General features: G+C 47.9%; 1 protein-coding gene and 1 long non-coding RNA gene across 7 annotated transcripts in view; both read right to left on the bottom strand.

Annotated features, from left to right (window-relative positions):
• Nucleotides 1–136: 136 nt before the first annotated feature.
• On the bottom strand, nucleotides 137–3,143 carry LOC146338210 (uncharacterized). Its single transcript, XR_014785193.1, has 3 exons — nucleotides 2,851–3,143; nucleotides 2,504–2,705; nucleotides 137–2,444 (listed from the first exon to the last, which is right to left on the bottom strand). It is a non-coding gene; the product is annotated as an uncharacterized LOC146338210 (long non-coding RNA).
• Nucleotides 3,144–14,971: 11,828 nt separating this feature from the next.
• Nucleotides 14,972–20,392, bottom strand: part of S100PBP (S100P binding protein) — a 21,511-nt gene continuing 16,090 nt past the window's right edge. For all 6 annotated transcript variants that reach the window (XM_084816123.1, XM_084816124.1, XM_084816127.1 and 3 more), the window contains 2 exons: nucleotides 16,717–16,807; nucleotides 14,972–15,372 (listed from right to left, as the gene is read on the bottom strand). In XM_084816123.1, the coding sequence (XP_084672249.1) occupies nucleotides 15,240–15,372; nucleotides 16,717–16,807 (224 nt within the window). In that variant the 3' untranslated portion in view covers nucleotides 14,972–15,239. The remainder of the gene's footprint in view (nucleotides 15,373–16,716; nucleotides 16,808–20,392) is intronic.

The following is a 20,392-nucleotide window of genomic DNA, read 5'->3' as shown; positions in this document are numbered from 1 at the left end:
TGCTCCCAGACTGGAATTCTGAACACCCGCCACATTTCAAGTTGGACTAAAGTTCACTACTGCTCTGCCCCCAAACACAGCTGTGGAGTTCCCATGCACTTTAGCAGTCATCCCCAACTGGGTGCCTTCCAGATGAGTTGGACTACAACTGCCAGAACCCCCCAGCTGGGGAATTATGGGAGCTGTAGTCCAACAGGTAGGAGATGGCTGCACTATAGGGTGGGCATCTCATCCCCCCAGTATAATAAGTATAAGGCACATGTAGATTCTCTTAGGGCACAATCCTATGCAGTTTTAGACAGGAAAAAGTCCTACAATTCCCAGCATTCCCCAGCCAGGATCACATGCTGGCTGGATAATGCTGGGAGTTGTAGGACTTTTTTCCAGTCTAAAACTGCATAGGATTGCACCCTTAGCCACTTTTTTTTCTCGCCTCAGTAGTTAATCAGCTCGCCAGGTAGGATCCTATCTGAATCTCTCCTTGTTCCTTCATCAAAGAGATGGAAGTTAGACAGTCTTCTGGAGTTAGTAAGCCTTTCGTGGTTAAAAGTGGACGTCTGTGCAAGATGGGATGCGAATGGAGGAGGCATCCCATCAAGCAGGAGAAAGATTAATGTGTTGTGCCTCATCATTTGGTGCATACATGCTGCTCCATGAAGCCATTTCATCCACACTGAGGAAGAGATGGGTTTCTAATTGCTCCCCCAAAATGTCCAGATGAGGTGGTCTGAGCAGGGCTTAAATCCTCCTCTGTTGAGCTCCTCTGTCTCTAGCCATAGCTGAAATAAATAACTGGCTCAAGGAGCTTTTCTACGCGAGGCATTTGTGGCGTCCTCATGATTCCTGACTCAGTTGTTTACGGGCTCTTTAGACGACTTCATGATCCTCCAGCTTTGCTCTTGTTTCTTCAGAGCACTTTCCCAGGTGTTTTTTTTAAAAAAACAGGGAAAATAGGGTATTATTTCTGAAAGCACTGTTTGTACTTGTGTATTTGAGCTATGCAGCTATAGCACAGCTCCACCTAGAGGTTATGTAGCAGAAAAGCAGGAAAGGAAAGGCTCTTTGTGTGGAGGTCCGATCTCAGTTCTGCACCAAAACCGAAAGTAGAGAGAGCAATTAACAGCCTCGTGTAGAAAAGCTCGGGGTGGGGGCTGGCTCAGCCATCTCCAGTGCTTTCGGCTCAAGGCCATCACTGCCCTGGGTTTTCCAGAAGGAAAGAAAGCACTGGAAAGCACTCCTGCAGTACAGTGATGACAAGAATGAACTGTCAGGCAGGGACAGGGTCACCACCTTTTTTTTTCCTGGCCCTGCTCCTGTGAAGGTACCCCCCCGGGGGGGGCATAAATTATGATTCATGCACTCACAAATTAACAAGTGAAGTTTTTCCTGGCTTGCACAGAGATAAAGAAACTGGGAGATGCTAAATACCTGCATGTCTGGCTGCTGTGTTTCTGGCATGGGGGAAGGGCCAAGGGGGGCAGGGGGGGCAGTCATGGCAAGGGGACATCCAGTTCAAATTTTACTTCAGTGACAAATGTATGGCACGGTCTCAACAGAAGCCATGAGCAGCTATCATCAGTGGCTATAATTCTGCCTTCCTCAGCCCGGGGGCCTGTAGAGGTCTGGGATGGCAACTCCAATGGCCATGCTGGCTGGGAATGATGGGAATTATAGTCCAACATATCTGGAGGGCACCAGGATGGGAACAAGTCAGAGCCATTCTGGCACGGAATGCCACTTGCTAGGGAGAAATGGGTCAAGGGGGCTGCTTCTGGACATCTGGTTGGCCACCGCGGGAAGCTGGATTTTGGACCTGATGGACCAGCTCTGGTATGACCCAGCAGCGCTCTTCTTAGAACCTACCTTAAAGGATTGATTGTATGGATGGCTGAGATCATGTATTTGAGCCAGGGGTGGGCAGAAAGCAGATCTTCAGATGCTTTGGATTTAGGTTTCAACCCCCAGCATTCCTGACCATTGGTCATGCTGGCAGGGGCTTCTGGGAGTTGAAGTCCAAAACCTCTGGAGATCTACCTTCTGCACACCCCTACTCCAATGTACTGCATAAATGCTAGGTAATGTGATTAGATGTCAGGCCTCCATGGCGGCGTCACCCGTACCCCCATCGTCAACATTCACTGGACAGGGCTTCTCTCCGCTTCCGAGCCCTCTGCCATCCTTAGCTCAGGAGAGGTCACTTCCGCAGGTGGGGCACAGGGAGCTGCCTCAGTTTCTGTAATGGCACTGACAAGCCTTTCCACAACAGCATCTCTTTTCCCAGGTGGCCGAAACAACTGGGCTCACACCTTCGGCAGGCAGTTAGCAAGCTGCGGAAGCTTCTTCACCACCCTGCGCATGGCTATCGCATGCCGGGGGGGGGGCATAATTACCCTTGGCAGCAGGACTTGTGGTGTCATGTAACCTGGCCAGAGCAATTTGTTGCCCTGGGTAACAAGCCACCCAGAACCCTACGACAGCCCATGGGGTCTGGGCGGCTTGTTACCCACGGCAAAAGCCATCCTGGCTGGGTTCACACATCACCACAAACCCCGCTGCCAGGGTGATTATGCGAATCCTCCTGACACATGACCAGCACATGCAGCATAGTTAACAAGCCACCGCAGCTCGTTAATTGCCCGCCGATCTTGTGAACCGGCGTGTCTCAAGCGTTAAATGCCTGTGTAGCAGGTGGGCAACTTGTGGCCCTCCAGAGAGGCAGTGGAGGCTGGTGGCTCCAATGTCAGTGGGGTAATGAATCTGCTCCAGGTTTCAGTCAGAACTCTAAAGGAGTTCTGCAAGGTGTGAAACCCAGAAAGGATTCACTGCCCCACTGACATCAGAGCCACCAGCCTCCACTGCGTGAAGGACCACAAATTTCCACCCCTGATGTAAAGGCCCTCTTCAACCCGGGTCTTGAGCCAAATTCCAAAGAAGTCCCCAGTGAGGAACAATTCTGTGCTCCATCATTACAGTCATTTGCAATGTACACAAGTGTTGCACAAGAGACATTAAGGCTTTCTTAGCGTTGCTCCTTTCAATTCTTGCCAAAAATGTGGCTGGGAGCAGATTGTCTGCCTAGGGAGGCAGAAACGTTGTTGTTACCTGTGATAACAGTTTGAGCAATAAACCATGTTTTTAAATGTACAATGAAAGGCAGATCTCTTTTGAGTATAAATAGATCAGAATTTGAAAGGTCAATTATCCTCAGCCTTACCTTGGGCAGAACATTATGTGTCAGGGTTTTTTTTGGGGGGGTGGGGGTCTAAGGGTTCATAATAGACATCTATGGGATGTGCTTTTCCAAAATTCATCTATTTATACATGCAGTTAAAGTCACATGGCATGGAGTTCTTAGAACTGTACCATTCAATTGGCAGGTGGGGGACTGTATTTTTTAAAAACTCCCTGCATATAGAAAACTAGCATGTCAGGCCTGGGCTGGAACCTTTTCCTGATACGATAATTTTCTACAAGAAGGGAATTTTTGAGATTGGGAAGCATTTAAACATGCCTGTAATCTGAACTCCATGCAGAGTGAATTAACTGCAACCCTCAGAAGTTGGTATTCCTTCAGCTATTATAGTTGTTTCCATGGTATTCTGCTATTTCTCAGGCCCTGACTGCAGGGGAACATGTAGCTAGAGAAAGAGAGAAATGATAGTTTGGGGTGAGGAATTGATTTGGCACTTGATCTCTGACCTGGAGCAGGGAGCAACAAAGGAGAGAGATGTCTTCCCTTTCAAGGACAAAAGCCCTGAGTGGGTACATAAGAGTTGGACATTCGATCCCAACTTCTTCTGAGTGATCCAGCTGCACTTCTGAAATCCCACGGGGAGAATTTCCACAGGGTTGTGTGGATGGTGCTGAGCTTCAGACTACATATTCCCATGGCCAGCAGCACAGGGGGTTGGGCCAATTCCAGAGACTTGCAAAGGGCTCACCCAGGCAACTGCACAGCCATTTTCATTTTGTGCTGGGCTCTGATGAAGACTGGGCACAGGGGATGAAGCCAGAGCATCTCTTTCCCTTCCTCTGAGCACTGGAGGCAAGTTAGAAGAAGGGGCAGGTGGGCATTTCTGCAGGAGGTTGGAGCAGCACAACAGGGACAGACACTCCATCTGATCTTCCCAGAATCACAGTTAAAAGTGACAACACCCCAACTCCTTTGGGATATACTAGGGGAGGGTGCAGGATTTCCCATGACCCTCTAGGCTCCTGAGGCCAAGTGGAGGCCGCAGGGACAGGGGGGAAGACTGAAAGGACCGGCCGGGTGCTGGGGCATAGTGGTGGTGTATCCCACACTCCACCAGTTAAGGGCACCACTGATGGGTTTCAGCAAGAGTCCTTAAAGTCTTGGAGTCTGCCCACCATATTTCCAGCCTCCTGCACAGCATGACTTGGGTAGCCCTGGTCTACCATGTGGTCTACTGCATTCCCCATTTGCCTTGCTAGGACATCTGCAAGGGCCAGGTCTAGTGTTCCTTCCTTAAAGCAGTCCCCCCTGCTCCCCTCAGCTGTGACCTGGGCTGGCCTTTAAGGAAGCTTATTGTGGCAAAACACAGCCCAAGAGAGGTGTGTGAGAGAATAATGCCTGGCGCCACTGAGAATAAAGAGAATTTCTCTGACCTTGGCAGCAGTATTTGTGCTCTTGCTGACAAACTTCCCAACAATTTCTAGCTCCTCATTAGAGTGGGAAATTTGATGGCACATCCCACCTGCCTTTTCCACATTCAGCATTCAAATGGACTCCCCACAAGCGACAATGGGAAAGAAGGTGGGTGTGCGTGCGTGCTTTATATCATTAGCCTCTGTAATTGCAGGCTTTAAAATGTGCGGTAATAAATGCCATTAGCGAGAGAGCAAACAAAACACAGGCTGAAAGCAATTCCACGCTTCACAGAGAGGATTTTCAAACTCTCAAAAACAGCCACTGATTTGCTGAAGAGAGAGTTTTAAAGGAGCAGGAATCGAAAAAGAATATACCATAGTAAACAAGGAGTTCTGTAAAGGGGAGAAAGTTTTCAGTTGGAGAGGTAAAAATGCATTATGTGCTTGAGATGCAACATGTTGCTACATTATTTTAGAAAGGTATGTGCTAGGCTGAACCACAGAAATGGGACAAGCCAAACATAATACTCAATGGAAAATGGCACTTTTTTCCTTGGATTGTTTCCAGCCATTGCAGAGCTCCAGAAGTTCAGGTGGACTTCTAATTAAATAACTCAGCAGGTAGGAAATCAGGGATTTCAGCACTGAGTAGGTTTCCATTGCAGCCCCAGTTGTAAGACAAATTTCCGCATTAGAATTAGCCACCTATTTGCAGCTTATTAGTTTGTGTGAATGTAGCACAAGAGGTGGAAACTCATGCAGTGCCAGGGCAGCAACCTCTGCAAACAGGAATTTCTGTGTGCAAGTTACCACCCCATCTGTGACTTGATCCATTAGTCTGCAATAACACAAAGATGTCAAAATTGACATCTCTGTAGAAAGCTGAAGTCTCTGACACAAAAGACAGACCCCCTATAGTCAGGTCTGTGTGGGGCCCTCAGTGGTGGCCAGAATATATCCAGGACATATGGGGAGGCAATTGTTACTGCAGGAATTCAGTACATTTTCTCTGATGTTCAAAGGTCATACCCAAGGCCAGGCCTGTGGGACCCAAATGTACTTTATATGCGCTCAAAAGTACTCATTACTTCACACACTCCAAGCTCTGGTGCACCTGATTCATGCCTGATGCACAATGGTTCCTAAAGGATTTCTCAAGAAGATGCTTTTCCACGGAGCATAAGAAAACCCACAAAGCTATCTAAATAGCTTCACAGATGGGGGCAGCGAATGGAGACTAATACAGCTAATTTCCAGCAGCAAATTACATTTGGGCAGTTGCACAAGAAAAATTCTGAGATGTTACACACACACACACACACACACACACTCAGAAGCACATTTATTCAGTGAATGATTAAATTTTGGCAGCTCTTGCCTTCATTCCTTAAAGAACAAGAACTCAAAGAGTCCTCATACCTAATTTACTGCAAGATGTCCTGCACAAGGCTCTATTTGCACAAGGGGGCAGTTTCCATGGAGTACAAAGCTACGTTAAGCATGGCTTTCCCATTCATGCCCCCTTATTGTGATTACTTTTTCTACTGCTTCATCTTCTACTTTAGGAAGTCACATGTACATTTTGATATTTGAGAGGGAAAAGCCAAATATCTTCCCTCACCCCACAATTACGATGAGGCATAATCCACCAGTGTATGCGAGAGACCACTCCGGTGATGGCGCCTTACGGATCTCTTCCATCTCCCACTCTGCTCCCACTAACAGCATCCAAAATTTGACAACTCACATCGCATCATGATAGAGTCACCTCTGACTCCACGCCATCTCTTCCCTTCTGATTTTAAAGCATTTATTTTCCCTTCACAGCAGCGCAGTGGTACCAAAGCCCAATAAACCTTCCGCTAGAGTCAAGTGTTGTTATGATCTCCGTTGGTAATGACTTTGTGGGGGTCATAAACAGACACTGGCCATTAATCGCTGGATTTGTCTAACATCTTAGTGGCTGGCTGTGCTCCACTGCGCAGCTGCAATCTCACTGGAGACGCTCAAGCAACAGGAACACATCACAGGAGCTTCTTTTCAATGGGGGATTGAACTTGCACCCTGTGGGGTAGCAAAAGCTTAGCGATGGCATGTTGGCTTGACGGCCTGTCTCCTTGCTAACTTGGCTATAGGGACAGGGTCTGCTCTAGGGATGTATGAAAGTCACTTACCTTTTACGAAATTTGATTTGCGGTGGGGAGGCGCTCCGTCCCTCCCCCCAAAATTCTGGCCGGGAGGCGTCCTGTCCCTCCCCCCCCAAAATTCTGGCCGGGGGGGAGGTGCCCCATCCCTCCCCCCCTGAAATTCTGGCCGGGGGGGAGGTGCCCCGTTCCTCCCACCGCGAATCCTGCCGGCCGGGTCTGCAAATGGCGGCAGCTGTAGCCACCGCCGTTTGCGTCCCTGCAGTCAGCCGTGATAGGCTATGTAAATGTTTACGTAGCCTATTACGGCTGAGTGGGGGGGAAAAAAACAAACGCTTTTGCCGTAGTCTATGTAAATGTTTACGTAGACTACACGTGCCAAAATAACAAACGCAAATGGCGGCGCCCATGGGCGCCATTTGCGTACGTGCGGGGTTTTTTTCTTTTCACTCAGCCATGATAGGCTACATAAACATTTACATAGTCTATCATGGTATTTTTTTAAAATCTAGCCGTGATAGGCTATGTAAATCTTTACGTAGCCTATCATGTGTTTTTTTTGTAAGTTGGAAATGGCGGCGGCGGCAGCCGGTCGGAAGAACGGCCACCGAACCGCCACCGGAGCCGCCACCACCAGGGAGATTCGCCCAAGGTAAGTCCCGTCCTGGGGGGGTGGCGGGGGGGTGGCAGACTGTTTCGCCACCGATTTCCGGGGGCCAAATGCGCTGGCATTCAGCTTCCCCGAGATTCGTGGCGAAATTCTCTGACATCCCTAGTCTGCTCCTGGCCAGCATTTTCTGGCTTTTTTCTCTGTGCAAACTCACAGAGAAAGCTTCTGTTAAAGTGTTTTTTGGGGCTCCTTCACACTGGGCATTTGTCCTTCAATTGAGATGGCTCCTTCACGGACGTTTGCGGGTTCTTTACATGATGCAGTGATCATCCAAGGCATCTCCTGCACTAAATGCCCTTTGTTCCGTTTTTAAATAGATTGCAGATATTGAGCTATCAAATTACCCCCTTGTATTCTGCTTCAGTTTCCTCCGTGAAAAGAGTTAAAGCAGCAAGAAGAGGAGTGAGATCAATGAAAGATAATGGCAAAAGTGGGCCGGATCCATTTCATTCTCTCTCTCTCTCTCTCTCTCTCTCACTCACACACACACACACACACACACACACACACACAGTAAACAGCTCAGGAATGGGGGAAAAGGGGCCAAGTCCCCTTAGCATCAGCTGAGCAGTGGGGGTGGGCAGGGGAAGATCTTGGGGAAGGTGCAGTTTAAGCCTCCCCTTCCCTGTGATCTCCCCCCGCCCCGCCCCACCCCGCCCCAGGAGCACCTTGACAGAGGGCTTCGTAATTAATGCTGCGATTCCCTCAGTCGACCAGGCTGAGGGAACCTGGAATCTTGTGAGGTGGAGACAGGAAATGCACACAACGCTTCACAGGAAAGAAAGGGTCCATTTAAGGACAGGCGCCAGGTGAACAAGCACAAATGCAGCGGAAAGATGACTAAATAATACAGTTAGTCTCCGTCGGATGTACAGATGGCCCCCAGTTACGGGCCCCACTGCACACCCTCCCCAGATTGCAAGTATGGTAGCACAAAGATATCCAAATCCCTATCTAAGTACTGGACAGAAGGAGCCCGCCCAGGATTCCACCCGGCACGTGCTCACATGCACACAACCAATGACTGGCCAGGCCCTTGGTATAATGTGTCAGTCCAGACGGCGGTACTTGTAGGGTGTGGACATGTACAGCCCAGTCTGCTGCTCCCCTTTTTGCTTCTGGACCTGCGGCTGCTAAACCTTTCTCCTCAGGAATTAGGGCTGGCTCCATCTAAGGGGGCTGGATGTTGCTCTTTGTGGATCATGTCCAGTTCTTAGGCTGATTGTTGCCATTTGAGGGACTGACAACATCCTGACGACTCCCCAACATCTCTCAAGGCTGTTTACCATAAAATGCTGCCCTTTGTTACTGCAACATCTGCTGATGCCCCCCTTTGTTGGCTTTTCTCCATCTTCCTTGAAACCGATACTTCAGCAACCCTCTTCGCACCTCAGTACCCCCATATGGCCCTCCTGTGAATAAAACCATTCATCCTCCATTCACTCCTCCCTCTGAACTTAGCAAGGCCATTTCATATGGGTGTTGCACAGGATTGTTAATACAACAACCTTCCCTTTCGAGATATTTACAGTTTGACACTTAATTGTTTTTAAAAGAGACAACACATTCAGGATATTTACAGTTTTGAGTTACATGAGAGGGTCAGGCTTTACATTTTATTACAACAATATTTCAATTCTGATGAGCAGGGATCATAAAAGTTCACTGTGGCATCTTTGGTCTACAAGGTTATCTACTAGGAACATGGAGAGAAGTTATAGAAAGAAGCCACCTTTGTTGATAGACATCAAGTAAAGGTTGATTTAAGAGATGAGAGATAATAAAAGATGGTAAGATATTAAAATATATAAACAACTATCTAATGGGAATATATGTGGATATAAGAAAATATAGGGAAAACATGAGAAAATGGGAAACTAAAATCACATGTCAACCTGAGATTGGTGCAACGTTGGGGTATTTGTTTTAAGTTAGAAGGAAGTTCTTTTAACTTAAGGACAACTTTCCCCTAGTCTGGAGCAGCCCACGGGCAGCCTCCCAAAAGCCATGGGGAGGACCTAAAAGGACAGGGAGCTGGGAGGCTGTCTGTGGAGCACCTGAGACTAGCTGGATGTTTTAAATTAAAAGGACTTCCTTTTAACTAAAAAAAAATATTGTGATACCCAGAAGCTCCCCAGCTAAGCAATATGCAGGGAAAGGGGGACTCATATTTCCCCTCCCCACTCAGGAAACACAGGCAAAGCAAGGCCCTCTGTCCCAAGCAGCAGGGGTGGGGGGACTCAGTTAAGGGGCTGCTTCCTCGGGAGCCACTGCTCCCCTCACCTATTTTGAGACGTGGGGCTTCTGGGAGTGGGGGGGGGTCCTCAGCAAAGTGGGCAGGGTGACCTGGCAGCCTGCATCTGTCCTGCAGGCCAGAGGTTGCCCAGACCTCACTTATAATCTGTTTTAAGCTTTGTTTTTGCTTCTAGTTATATGTTACTGCCCTTTTTAAGTCAAAACCAAGTGGAAGTTGTGGGAAAGTGGGAGACTCCAGAGCAGCTGAGTGGGGGGTTTGTGACTGCTGCACTCTCTCCAGGCCTCTGAACTGTTGCGAGGGGTTCTGGATAAATAAACCCATTTTGTGTGTTCACAGCTTCCTGGACTGGAGTGTAACAGCAGTGCCCAGTTCCCCTTCTACATTTTTCAGACTGGTTCTCATTTGATTTCCAAAAGTTGGGTCCAGCACCTGTGAACTAATCATAGACAGGAATTACGGGAGGGACAGCAGTGTGGTGGCACCCCCCAGGATGAGTAGCACTCCCAGTCTAACCATTGGAAACATCTCCCTAGATCTCCCAGCACTGTGAGGCCATTCATAGGCTGAATGGCGCAGCCTAGCTGTCATTTTGCACTGTTTTTCTTGATTGCTAGCATGGGTTTATCTCACTTATTTTCTTACCATGCCTGTTCAACACACAAGTCAAATGATTCCCCTGCAATGAATAGAAATCGCAGTGGGTATCCAGACATTTGGAGGTGTCATCACTGTGGCTTAGTTAGGCCCTACATCAGGGGTGGGGAACCTCAGGTCCAGAGCACAAATCCAGCCCTGCTGGGGGCAAAATCCAGCCCGGGGGGGGGGGTTCCCCAGATGGTCTCACCCCCTTTCCCCATCCACTGATTGTTTGGTCGTGTCCTGGTTTTTGTGCCCCCCGCCCCGCCCCGCCCTGGTTGAGATGCCTCACCTAAGGCTTAGTGCTTAGTGACTGGTAGTAAGGGGTTTATGCTGTAATACGCCAGCATTTTCAAATATTGTTTGCATTTTGGGTGCCACCCCTTTGGCCTCTCTCACCACTGGAACGCAGCCCCTGAGAATTGCTCTAAAACAGAATTCAGGCTGAAAGAGGTTCCCCAACCCTGTCCTACATGGAGATGCTGGGCAGCCAAGGAAGACTCTGACCCCCAGATGGAAGAGATTCATCTGGCAGCTCGCAAAGTCACTGTCTTTGCCAGCTGCGAGTCCTTGAAGTGGTGGTCACCAGGAGCCTATAACAACATGGAAGCTGGGAAGGCCCTTTCAAGATGATTCTGGTGAAGAACTAGAAGCCGTATATTCGGGCTTTTTGAACAGTCTGAGCTGGCAGCTTTGGAGAGCCACTTCCTTTACCCACACATTTCACACGTGCTAGTGGTGGGATCTACAAGGACATCTCTTGGTGCCTAGCAGGCTCCCTGCCCCTCCTGATTTTTATTTTCTTAATAAAAAAAGTAACTGGGATGCTGGGATGCTGCAGGGCAAAGGGCTGACCTCCAGCAGTTCCATTCGTAGGCAGGTTCAAAAGCGTGGTTTTCTGTTTTGGAGTTCAGACCCCACCACTGCCTTGTTATTAGATTCTTGAGCCATTTCTTTTCTTTTAGCTTTTCCAGTTTGCCTTCCGGGAGACAAATGTTTTGTGATTGGCCATGTCCACCATGGCAGCCATTACTGGGCAAAACCCCCATGGCAACCATTTTGTGAGAGCACCTACAGCACTCTCAAATTTCCAAATGTGTCTACAGACCCAAGAAGGTTGGGGACCATTGCCTAGACTGCAACTTGCAGCCCTCCAGATGTTTTGGCCTACAATGTCCACCAGCCCTAGCCAGCATAGCCAGTGGTGAGGGATCATGGGAGTTGTAGGCCAAAACATCTGAAGGGCCACACGTTCCCCACTCTAGAGTAACATCTCATCTGTTTCTTTCCAGGCTCAAATAGAAGACCCCCTTCAATGAGATGCTACTATAGCAATTCTCTAATCTCGCACCTTTAACTGACACACCTAAGAGCCTTGGCATCTCTCAGGTCATCAGTTTGGAAGCCTTGGCCTTTGAAAGCCCTATAGGGAGGGGGAGGGAGAGAGCACAAACAGTTCATAATTTGCATTTATAGTGTTGTCTGAGTGGGAGTCAGAAATATACTGCTTCAGAACATGGGCACTCTATCCTTCTCTTTGGGTTTGTCCAACCTTTTAAAAAAGTCTGTTAACGGCCATCACAGCACCCTGCCAAAGTTCTATAACTTAATGACACAAGTAGGGCCTGCAACAGAGCGTTGCAATTAAATGTTTTCCCACCCCCCCAAGTACTCCTGTTCAAGGGTCCAGGGGTAGGGCAGAAGTTTCAGAAGCTGGGAAAGGTGCAGGGGAGAAGACACCCCTTTCCTCCTTCTGGCATTCCCGCTATATTCTATAGCACCAGATGGCACAAATTTGAGACTGGCTGCTGGCCTTGAACCTGAGCATCACTATACTAGCAAATGGAATGAGCTTTGCAGAGGCTGGAATTGTCTTTAGCATGATACAGCGAAGCCTTCAAGCAAAATTACACAGCTGTCAGAACTGGGCAAACTGTGCGCACTCTATGAATGAAGCCATGCCATGGGGCACCCCAGTAGCCCTCCGAGGAAGGGGCCTGCCTACTCCATTCTCCCGATGGGGCAGGCATGTAAATCTGTCCCTTCGCCTAGTAATCTCACACGGCGTGGACTGGAAAACTGGGCTGGCAAGGGAAGACTGCCCCTAGCGACTGAAGCTGTTACTGTAGGCTTCAACCACCTGGACACATTTAAATTAACTCAAGTGTTGTAAAATAACCCCAAGGCGCACACCCCTAGGGTCCCCCTCAGTCTGCATGCCGAGTTTCAGGTGTCTAGGTTTCAGTCATACTGCTGACATGGGCACACATCTTCTATTACAGATATGTATAGTATGTGTGAGGGAGGGCATAATTATGGAGTGGGAAAAGGAAAAGGTGTCCCTTTGTCTTTCCTTCCTTGCAAAACCACACAATATACTACAGGGAGCAGTTATTTCTTTTAAACATCATAGTACACATCCCCCCCCCCCACACCCTCTTAGACTTACTTTAAGCTATTAGGTATCTCTCCCTTAGCCCTCCATTTTCCTTTCCCTTCCTCCTATCCTAGCAGTATGTGTCTTATCTACTGTCTACTGCTGGTTTGTTTAGAACCATGGTTTAGTGTTATGTGAATGATGAACCTGCTTCCTCTGTTCTCCCCAGAACAGCAGTAAGATCAGGATTCACTTCCATTTAAAACTAGCTGTACTCTGTCATTTCATTCAAACTGGAACTGTGCTAGTTTTAACTATAGCTCATTTTGAAGCCAGGATCAGAAACTATGGTTTGTTCCTGGCTTGCTCACACAAACCATAGTTTAAAGCAACCAGAATCTGTCCCAGTACAGACAAAATGGGGCACTGATTATTTTAAAAAACAAGTGGATGCTTCCAATCAATTCCTTGCAGCCACACCAGAAGAGAGACCGAGGGGAACCTGAAGCTCATTCACATAACACTAAGCTATGGTTTAGTGTTTTATCCAAATACCCCTTCCGCTTCCATACCCCCTGGGGAGAAAGTGAGAACTACGTATAGAAAACAATGGAAAAATCCTGGATTTTAAGCATATATGCGATGGTGCAGCAGGATGTCTGTCCAACAAAAAGTACTAGCAAAGACATTGGCTTTCAATGTAAACTTGGAAGTTCCATCTCATTAAGCTAATGAGATAATTTCTTATCTCTAAGCTCAACTGCCACCAACATTCTGTAAGTCTTGGAATATTACAGGTCCTTGTCAGCTCATTTTTGAGGTTTTAAAAATTTTCTTTTAACTTACAAACTTATATACTTCTGTATACTTGGGAAATTGTAGGGTTCTACAGATATCAGTATGGCTTATCAGCCAAGCCTCTCCCCATCCTTGCAAGCAGTTCCACCAGAAACCTCTGGTATATGCTGAGAACTTCAGAAGAGGCCAGGTTTCTTTACGTTGTGCTGCAATACAAAGAAGCGAAAAGAAAGCAGGAGTCTCTTCTCTTGCTTTACGTCCCCCAAACGTTGCCAGTCTGCCAAGCCCCCTAGGGCTTAGGAAAGAGGTTGAATCCACACTGACTTGAACAGATGTGTGGATAAGGAACAGCATGAGAAATGCCTAGTTTTTTTTAAATATACAAACTGCAGCTCATGGGAGAAAAATCCCCATATATCTCCCAAGCTCTCCCATGCTGCTTGTTACAGAAAGAGGCAGCATCTTCCCTGCTTTGCAGGAAGCATTGGTACCACACATTTCTCCTGCCAGTTCTTTCCTTCTTCAAAGCTTCCTGAAAATTGGGCAAGACCTCATCTCTCCCTCCAGCCCTCTAGCAAGCATGGAGAGTTTGAGGGAGGAACAGGAGCCTGCCCAACTTACAAGAAGTTTTGAAGGACAGAAGTGCCCACTGTTACGCCGTAATAGCTGTTTCCTTAGGTTGCCAATGCATCCTGTTAGTCATGCAAGCCTTCCCGCAAATCCTCCATGCTTGTTAGAGGGCTGGTGGGAGAGGCAGTTCTTTTCTCCCTGCAGGAAGCTTTGCAGAGAGACAGAAATAAGAATTACTCCCACTGTTTCTATCCTTCTCCAAAGCTTCTTGTATGTGAGAGAAGACCCCCACCTCTCGCCTCACTTGCCCAGATGCTTAGATAAGGCAGGAGCAGCAGGACAAATGCCTGCTGTTCTTTTCTTACCAAATTACAGCATGAGTGAGGGCCTGTCCAAGGCCGCTCTGGGTATTTCTTGCCGGAGGGCAATAGGCATTTGCCCTGAGTGAGGCAGCCAGTACATCAGCCGAAGTCTGCCATAGTATGTAGAAACCACTTCCTTATTTTAGGGTGGCTTTGGTTGCTTCCAAATCGATATGCCCTCAAACAACCCAAGTTTGCCGTTAGAAGTGATGTGCTGGTGAAGACTACCTCCAAGACCCACTTCCCTAGGTGACTCCCAACCAACCTGAGCATTTCAAGAGAGGATGAATAATTTCTCTACATCCACACTAGTCCATTCAATCTCACTGCCTGCATTACAAAGCTCTGTGGTCGAAGTAACATGAAATCTTTGCCTGTGGCTTTTGAACTGGTACGGCTGTTCCACACATTCAGTCATCAGTTAAGGCTGCAGCTATCCACATGCATGTCACCTCGAGACTTCTAGAAGTGGGGGAGAAATGCAACCAGCCTGGACATACAAACTAGCCAGCCATTCACTGTGGGGAAAGAGGATAATACGCCACGGGATACTTAAAAGGCACAAACGTTTATAAAAGTTATCAAGGTGCAGTATCAAACAGAATGGTGAAAGCTTGAAACTTGCAAACCAGACATACATTAAGCAGTGAGGAACTTCAAGGACAAGGTGAACAAATATTTCTAACAAAAATACACACTAAACAGGGTTTAACTTTAAAAAATAAAATAAAGATCAGCAGGCTGAACTGTCAGCAGCTAAACAGCTTTTAAAGTGCAGGATAAAAACACAGCTTTAATGCCAGTAGCACAGCTTCTTCTAGGTTGGGATAGGGCTGCGTTCAAAGCGATCAGGGATTGACTCAAACCGACGGATGTTGCGGCTGCTCCTGTCAACCCATTGGCTAAGGCTGAATCGCTGGGTTGTGCCTTTCCTTCGCTGAGCATAGTTCCTGGGCAGGGGGAGAAGAACATAAGGTTTAATGTGAAAAGTGACAATGAAGTACAGAGGCAAAAGAGGCAACCCCACAGACATCACCCCCCACTGCAGTTCTATCTGTTCTTTGTTATGGTTCCGTTCACATTACCTGCTGAATCAGGCCAAAGCCCAGCAGAGGTGTCAGCCAGGGAAGAACACCTGCCCAGAGCATCAAGCCCCCCCCCCCCGCTTGCCCTCCAGCACCCGGCATTCAGCGGTACAGGACCTCCAAAAGGACCATTTAGCGCCTGTGGATGACAGACCCATCTTCCATGAGTCTACCTAATCCTACTGTAATATCACTGGTGCTAGCAGTCATCACCACATCTTATAGAAGTCAATTCCTTAGGTGACTTATCTGTTGCTACTGGATATCAGAGGTGAGTCATATTAAATAGCAGTAAAATTTTCTTGACTAGAATCTAGGACAGTGTCATGAAACCAGGCTAAGGGGCTTTTTGATGTGCGTTTGCTTTTTGCACTGGGAAGGCTTCCTCTGTAAAGGTCCCAGAGCTGTCTGGAGGCTTCTTCATGCATGACAATTCAACCCTCCCGAGTCAAAGGAAGAATTTAAAGGAACCTTCCATGGCTTAGTTTTAAAGCTGTTTAAGTCAATTGGCAACCCCCACCCTGCGGCCATCCCTACTCCTCAGGCATGTCAAAGGACAGTGTTGCCCTGTCATGAGAAGCAGCAGCTTTGCCCTTCAGGCATCACTGAGAAGAGCAAGCACCACATACGCCAATGAAGTGGTAGCCACACAAGCTGCCACCCACCCCTCCCTCCCTCCCTCCCTCCCTCCGCTGAAACTCTTCAGATTAAAGAACTTGCTTCAGAATGTCCAGCAGACGCTTGAGGACACTATTTTTCAAAGATTTACTGGAAATCCACAAGACTTTTACTCTTCCCCTTCAGTCAGAGGATTGTCAGGCTGATTCTCCCCACCCCTGCATATACCGTATTAGACGGCCTTTCCCCCTCACTTGAGAAGGTAAAAGCTCTGAAAGGGGGATCTGCATGAGTTAGCAATGCCAGAACAGTGGTACAGCGCTGATGTCAATTGTGCATTTCATGGCCGTTTGACCCCGTTGCCTACGCTTTTCCCTCACTGCACCCATACGTGCAACACTTCATGCACCTGATGAAGCAGAAGTTCACAAACGCTTCTGTCAAAATACATCTGTTCGTCCTCAAGATACTATAAGACTGTTTTCAAGGAGGTAAAAAGGGTATTGAACAGTTTTAAGCAAAGGCTTCTCATGCCTACAGAAGCTTGCCATTGGGGTTCTGCTCTTACTCTCAGGAAGGGTGACACAGTACCTCACAGTCAGGTCAGTTGGGTGCTCATATCTGGGTTCCTGGTTTTGAGAAGCAACCTTCCGCATCAGCTCGTGCAGCTCATTGACTTCACCTGAAATTTGGCAGAGCAAGGGGTTAACTGAGAGATGACACAATCAAGTTTGTTTGTATTAGTACGGATGTTGTGAGCACCCAACTGTGTCCAGGGTTCCGGTGGACTCCCCACACCCGGCCCCTGCTCACTTAGCTGCAGGGTGCTCATGTGCACACTCACCAAGCACCGCACCGCCTGGGAACACCCTGCACCCGCCTGCTCCTCACCACCATTTTTACGGAACATGGGGGCTCTGTAATTTCCATATATTTAATCTTGTGCACAATGGCGGCCATCTCCACAACATTAGAGGTGTAACGGGGCCCTTTACGCCTCTAATATTGCAAAAATGGCCCTGTACAGCCACCACTGCGTGCAAGATTAAATATACGGAAATTACAGAGCCCCCATCTGGTGTAAAAATGATGGTTCGCAGCACGGAGTGGACGGCTGCAGGGGGTGCCTGGACCACTTGCCAAGTGCTCCAGGATTCGCACATCTGGCGAGCAGGGATGGGCAGCAGCGACGACTCGGCAAGTGTCCACGCTCGGCAGGCATGGGTGAGTTCATCCATCCCTAGTATTAGGTATGATAAAGACAGAGACGTTTCCCCTCTCGAGTTCCATCTGCTACTACTAGAAGCAAATATTTATCTGGCAACAGTCGTATGCTAGGCAGTGACCAGGACTCAGGAATGCGCAGTTACCCCATTGTACTAGTCTGAAAAAGCATGTTCACATTTCAGTCAACATTCCTGCAACTGACAAAGCTACTGTCGAAGCCCAAATTCAGTTTCCTTTGAAATGCTGAAGCACATTTCTCTAGAATAGATTTTCCAACTACGGATGAGTCATGTCAACTCAGAAGCAAATAAGAGAAGTTCAAGAAGGGTGTCAAGATTTATTTAAATGCACGTAACTTGAAGGACAGAAGTTGCGAGAGAGACATGCCAAACTTTTGCTGGTACAGGTAACATGACAAGAAAACAGACTGGAAGATAACAGTGGGGGGGGGAATGACACCTGACAAGCGCCTGTGAGTTGAGCAGAGGGAGCATGAAGAGGCATAGAGAAAGACAGCCAGGAGTTTCTTTGGATGTTGCCTTTACCCAAGGCTGAGAAGGTCCCAGGTGCTGCTGGCACAAACTTTTATATTGCCATGTAGATATTGGAAGACTTCTTGAGTCTCACCAGGCCTTCTGCCCAGAAAATGTGATAATCAGCGGGGACAACCTTAGAATCGGGAGTATTCTTTTTCTATATTGGCCTCCAGCCAGTCGCCACCTGCAACAGCAGCCTGTTAACTCCATTCACTAGAACCGAGCTCCCAATGTTGTAGCTAAACCAGTACTATGCACTTGGCACCAAGGGTTCAGCCAACTTAGTTGTTTAGGGGGAAAGAGCCATTCCAACTCCCCTGGATTATGGCGAGCAGCTCAGAAAAGAAATCCCAATTCAAACAAACGTACCTGGCTGCAGAACCACTAGTTGAAATGTTCAATTATGCCGCTAATGACCCATGAAAATTAATTTCCTGAACAGAGGTTTGGGCAGGGAGAGGCAAGAAATCATCTCACAAATTTATACCCCTCCCTGCTCACTAGAGCACACAAGCTCTCAGCCGCTGGTCTTGTTGCCTGGAAGCTGTGCAAAAGGGGCGGCTGTCCAGTGCCACTTACAAGGAGACACTCACAATGCAAATTAGGCAGCCTGGCAGAAGCAGGGATGTTCCAATGGCATTTCGTTTTGACACTCACCAGCATTCAACGAACCTTGTATGAAGTGAGCAGACACCAATAACACACCCACCTTTTAAAAGACCAAGTCCATTTTCAACAAGAAAGGGGCCACTGGCACACTCGCCTGCCCCAGGAGCCAGAAGAAGCTACACACGCAGCTTGATACTGACACACACACCTGCAGAGAGCTGGGCTCCTCATAAGCCAAGGAAAACAGGCCCATCCCTAGCTTCATTTAGGCCACAGAGTATTTCCTCCACTGCATTCTGGCGCCATCTGTTAGCAAAAAGAAGGAAAGACTTTGGCCTTCCCTTTCCAGAAATAATCTACATGCATATGCACTGTTCTCCTGATGGGCACGTACCATGAGATGAGTGCCACATTCATGGCTGCAACCTAACCACGGCATATAAGAGGCTGTACTCTGTGGCCATTTCCCCAGGCTCTCTGCCCACTGAGTCATACTGGACTGTAAGTCCTCAAGGTCTTGGAACAAAAATGCTGGAGACGTGTATTTGTCACACTTGTACCCTCAGTGCTGCCTCAGGCAGCCATTCTGTGGATTTGGAAATATTTTGGCTTGACAATTACAATAGCTTCGCTATTCAAATGTGGAAGACAGAGAGGGAGGAATCACACTAAGAACAGAACTTCAAGTTCCCTCCAGCTGCTAGAAATGTCAGCCCCACTAAGGTTTCAGCTCATGCCTGTGGCCTCTGTAAATCATCTACGAGAGGATATGAAGAAAAGTCCTGTTTTTGTTATCAAGAATCTCTTTTCCTCAGATCACCAAGGCTGCTTCAGCAGACAGCTTCCTTTTAATGGACCTGCTGCATGCTACCCCCGGCCAGACAACATGTATGCTAATCACCCTCCCTCCCGGAAACCCCACAGGAAGCATCAGGTCTAGAACAGACTGATGGGGTTTCCTTTGGAGAGAGCAATGAGATTTTCATTCCACCCACAACTGCAAGGTGTCAGGCATGAGTACATTTTTTAAAATTTATTGAAGAGTTTTATACGTGGCCTTTCAAAAGACAATATTTTCCTAAGGCAGCATACAAAATATAATAAAATCAATTTGAAATATATAATAACAAGCAGAAAGCGCCACAACATCATGTTACTTCATTTCAGCCAGCTGTTCTACCATAACATCTACGAAACAGGGCTAGTAAAAACACCAATCAAGCCTAACCTACCCTCTCAATTAAAAGCAGCCAAATAAAAATTGTTTACAGAACCCACCTAAAGCAAGGAGAGCACTACTCTTAACTCCCAAGGGAGGAGTTCCATAAGTATGGGGCTACCACTGAAAATGCTCTGTTGCTTGTGCCTGTCAGCCTAACTTAGTCTGCTTCCATACAGAGGGCTCCAAGTGCATTGTGCAGCACTTCTACCCTGTCCTCAACGGATTTTCCGCAGCAAGGAAAAAGTTGGAAGCAGCAGTGGGAAAACCCAGGAGGGTTACAAGGAAAAGACTATATTGTATAGACCAGCGGTCCCCAACCTTTTTGGCACCAGGGACCGGTCTCGTGGAAGACAATTTTTCCACGAATGCGCGGGGTGTGTGTGTGTGTGTGTGTGTGTGTGGTTTCACTGGCAGACTTCCGGCCACTGGGACGCAAATGGCGTCTGCATAGCTGACGCCATTTGCATCCCTATTCTTTGCAGTAATCGGCTACGTAAAGATTTACGTAGCCTATTACTTGAAGAACAGGGACGCAAATGGCATCTACTGTGCAGACACCATTTGCATCCCAGCGGCCGGAAGTCCGCCAGCGGCCAGAAGTCCGCCAGCGGCCGGTGAGGATTCCGGGGGGGGAGGGACGGATCACCTCCCCCCCCGCAGACCCCCATGGACC

The sequence above is a fragment of the Heloderma suspectum genome, chromosome 10 (genome assembly GCF_057233095.1).
Source record: "Heloderma suspectum isolate Gila_16-S chromosome 10, 16-S_ref, whole genome shotgun sequence".
Lineage (NCBI taxonomy): Eukaryota > Metazoa > Chordata > Lepidosauria > Squamata > Helodermatidae > Heloderma > Heloderma suspectum.
This window is presented reverse-complemented; position numbering and strand designations above follow the sequence as displayed.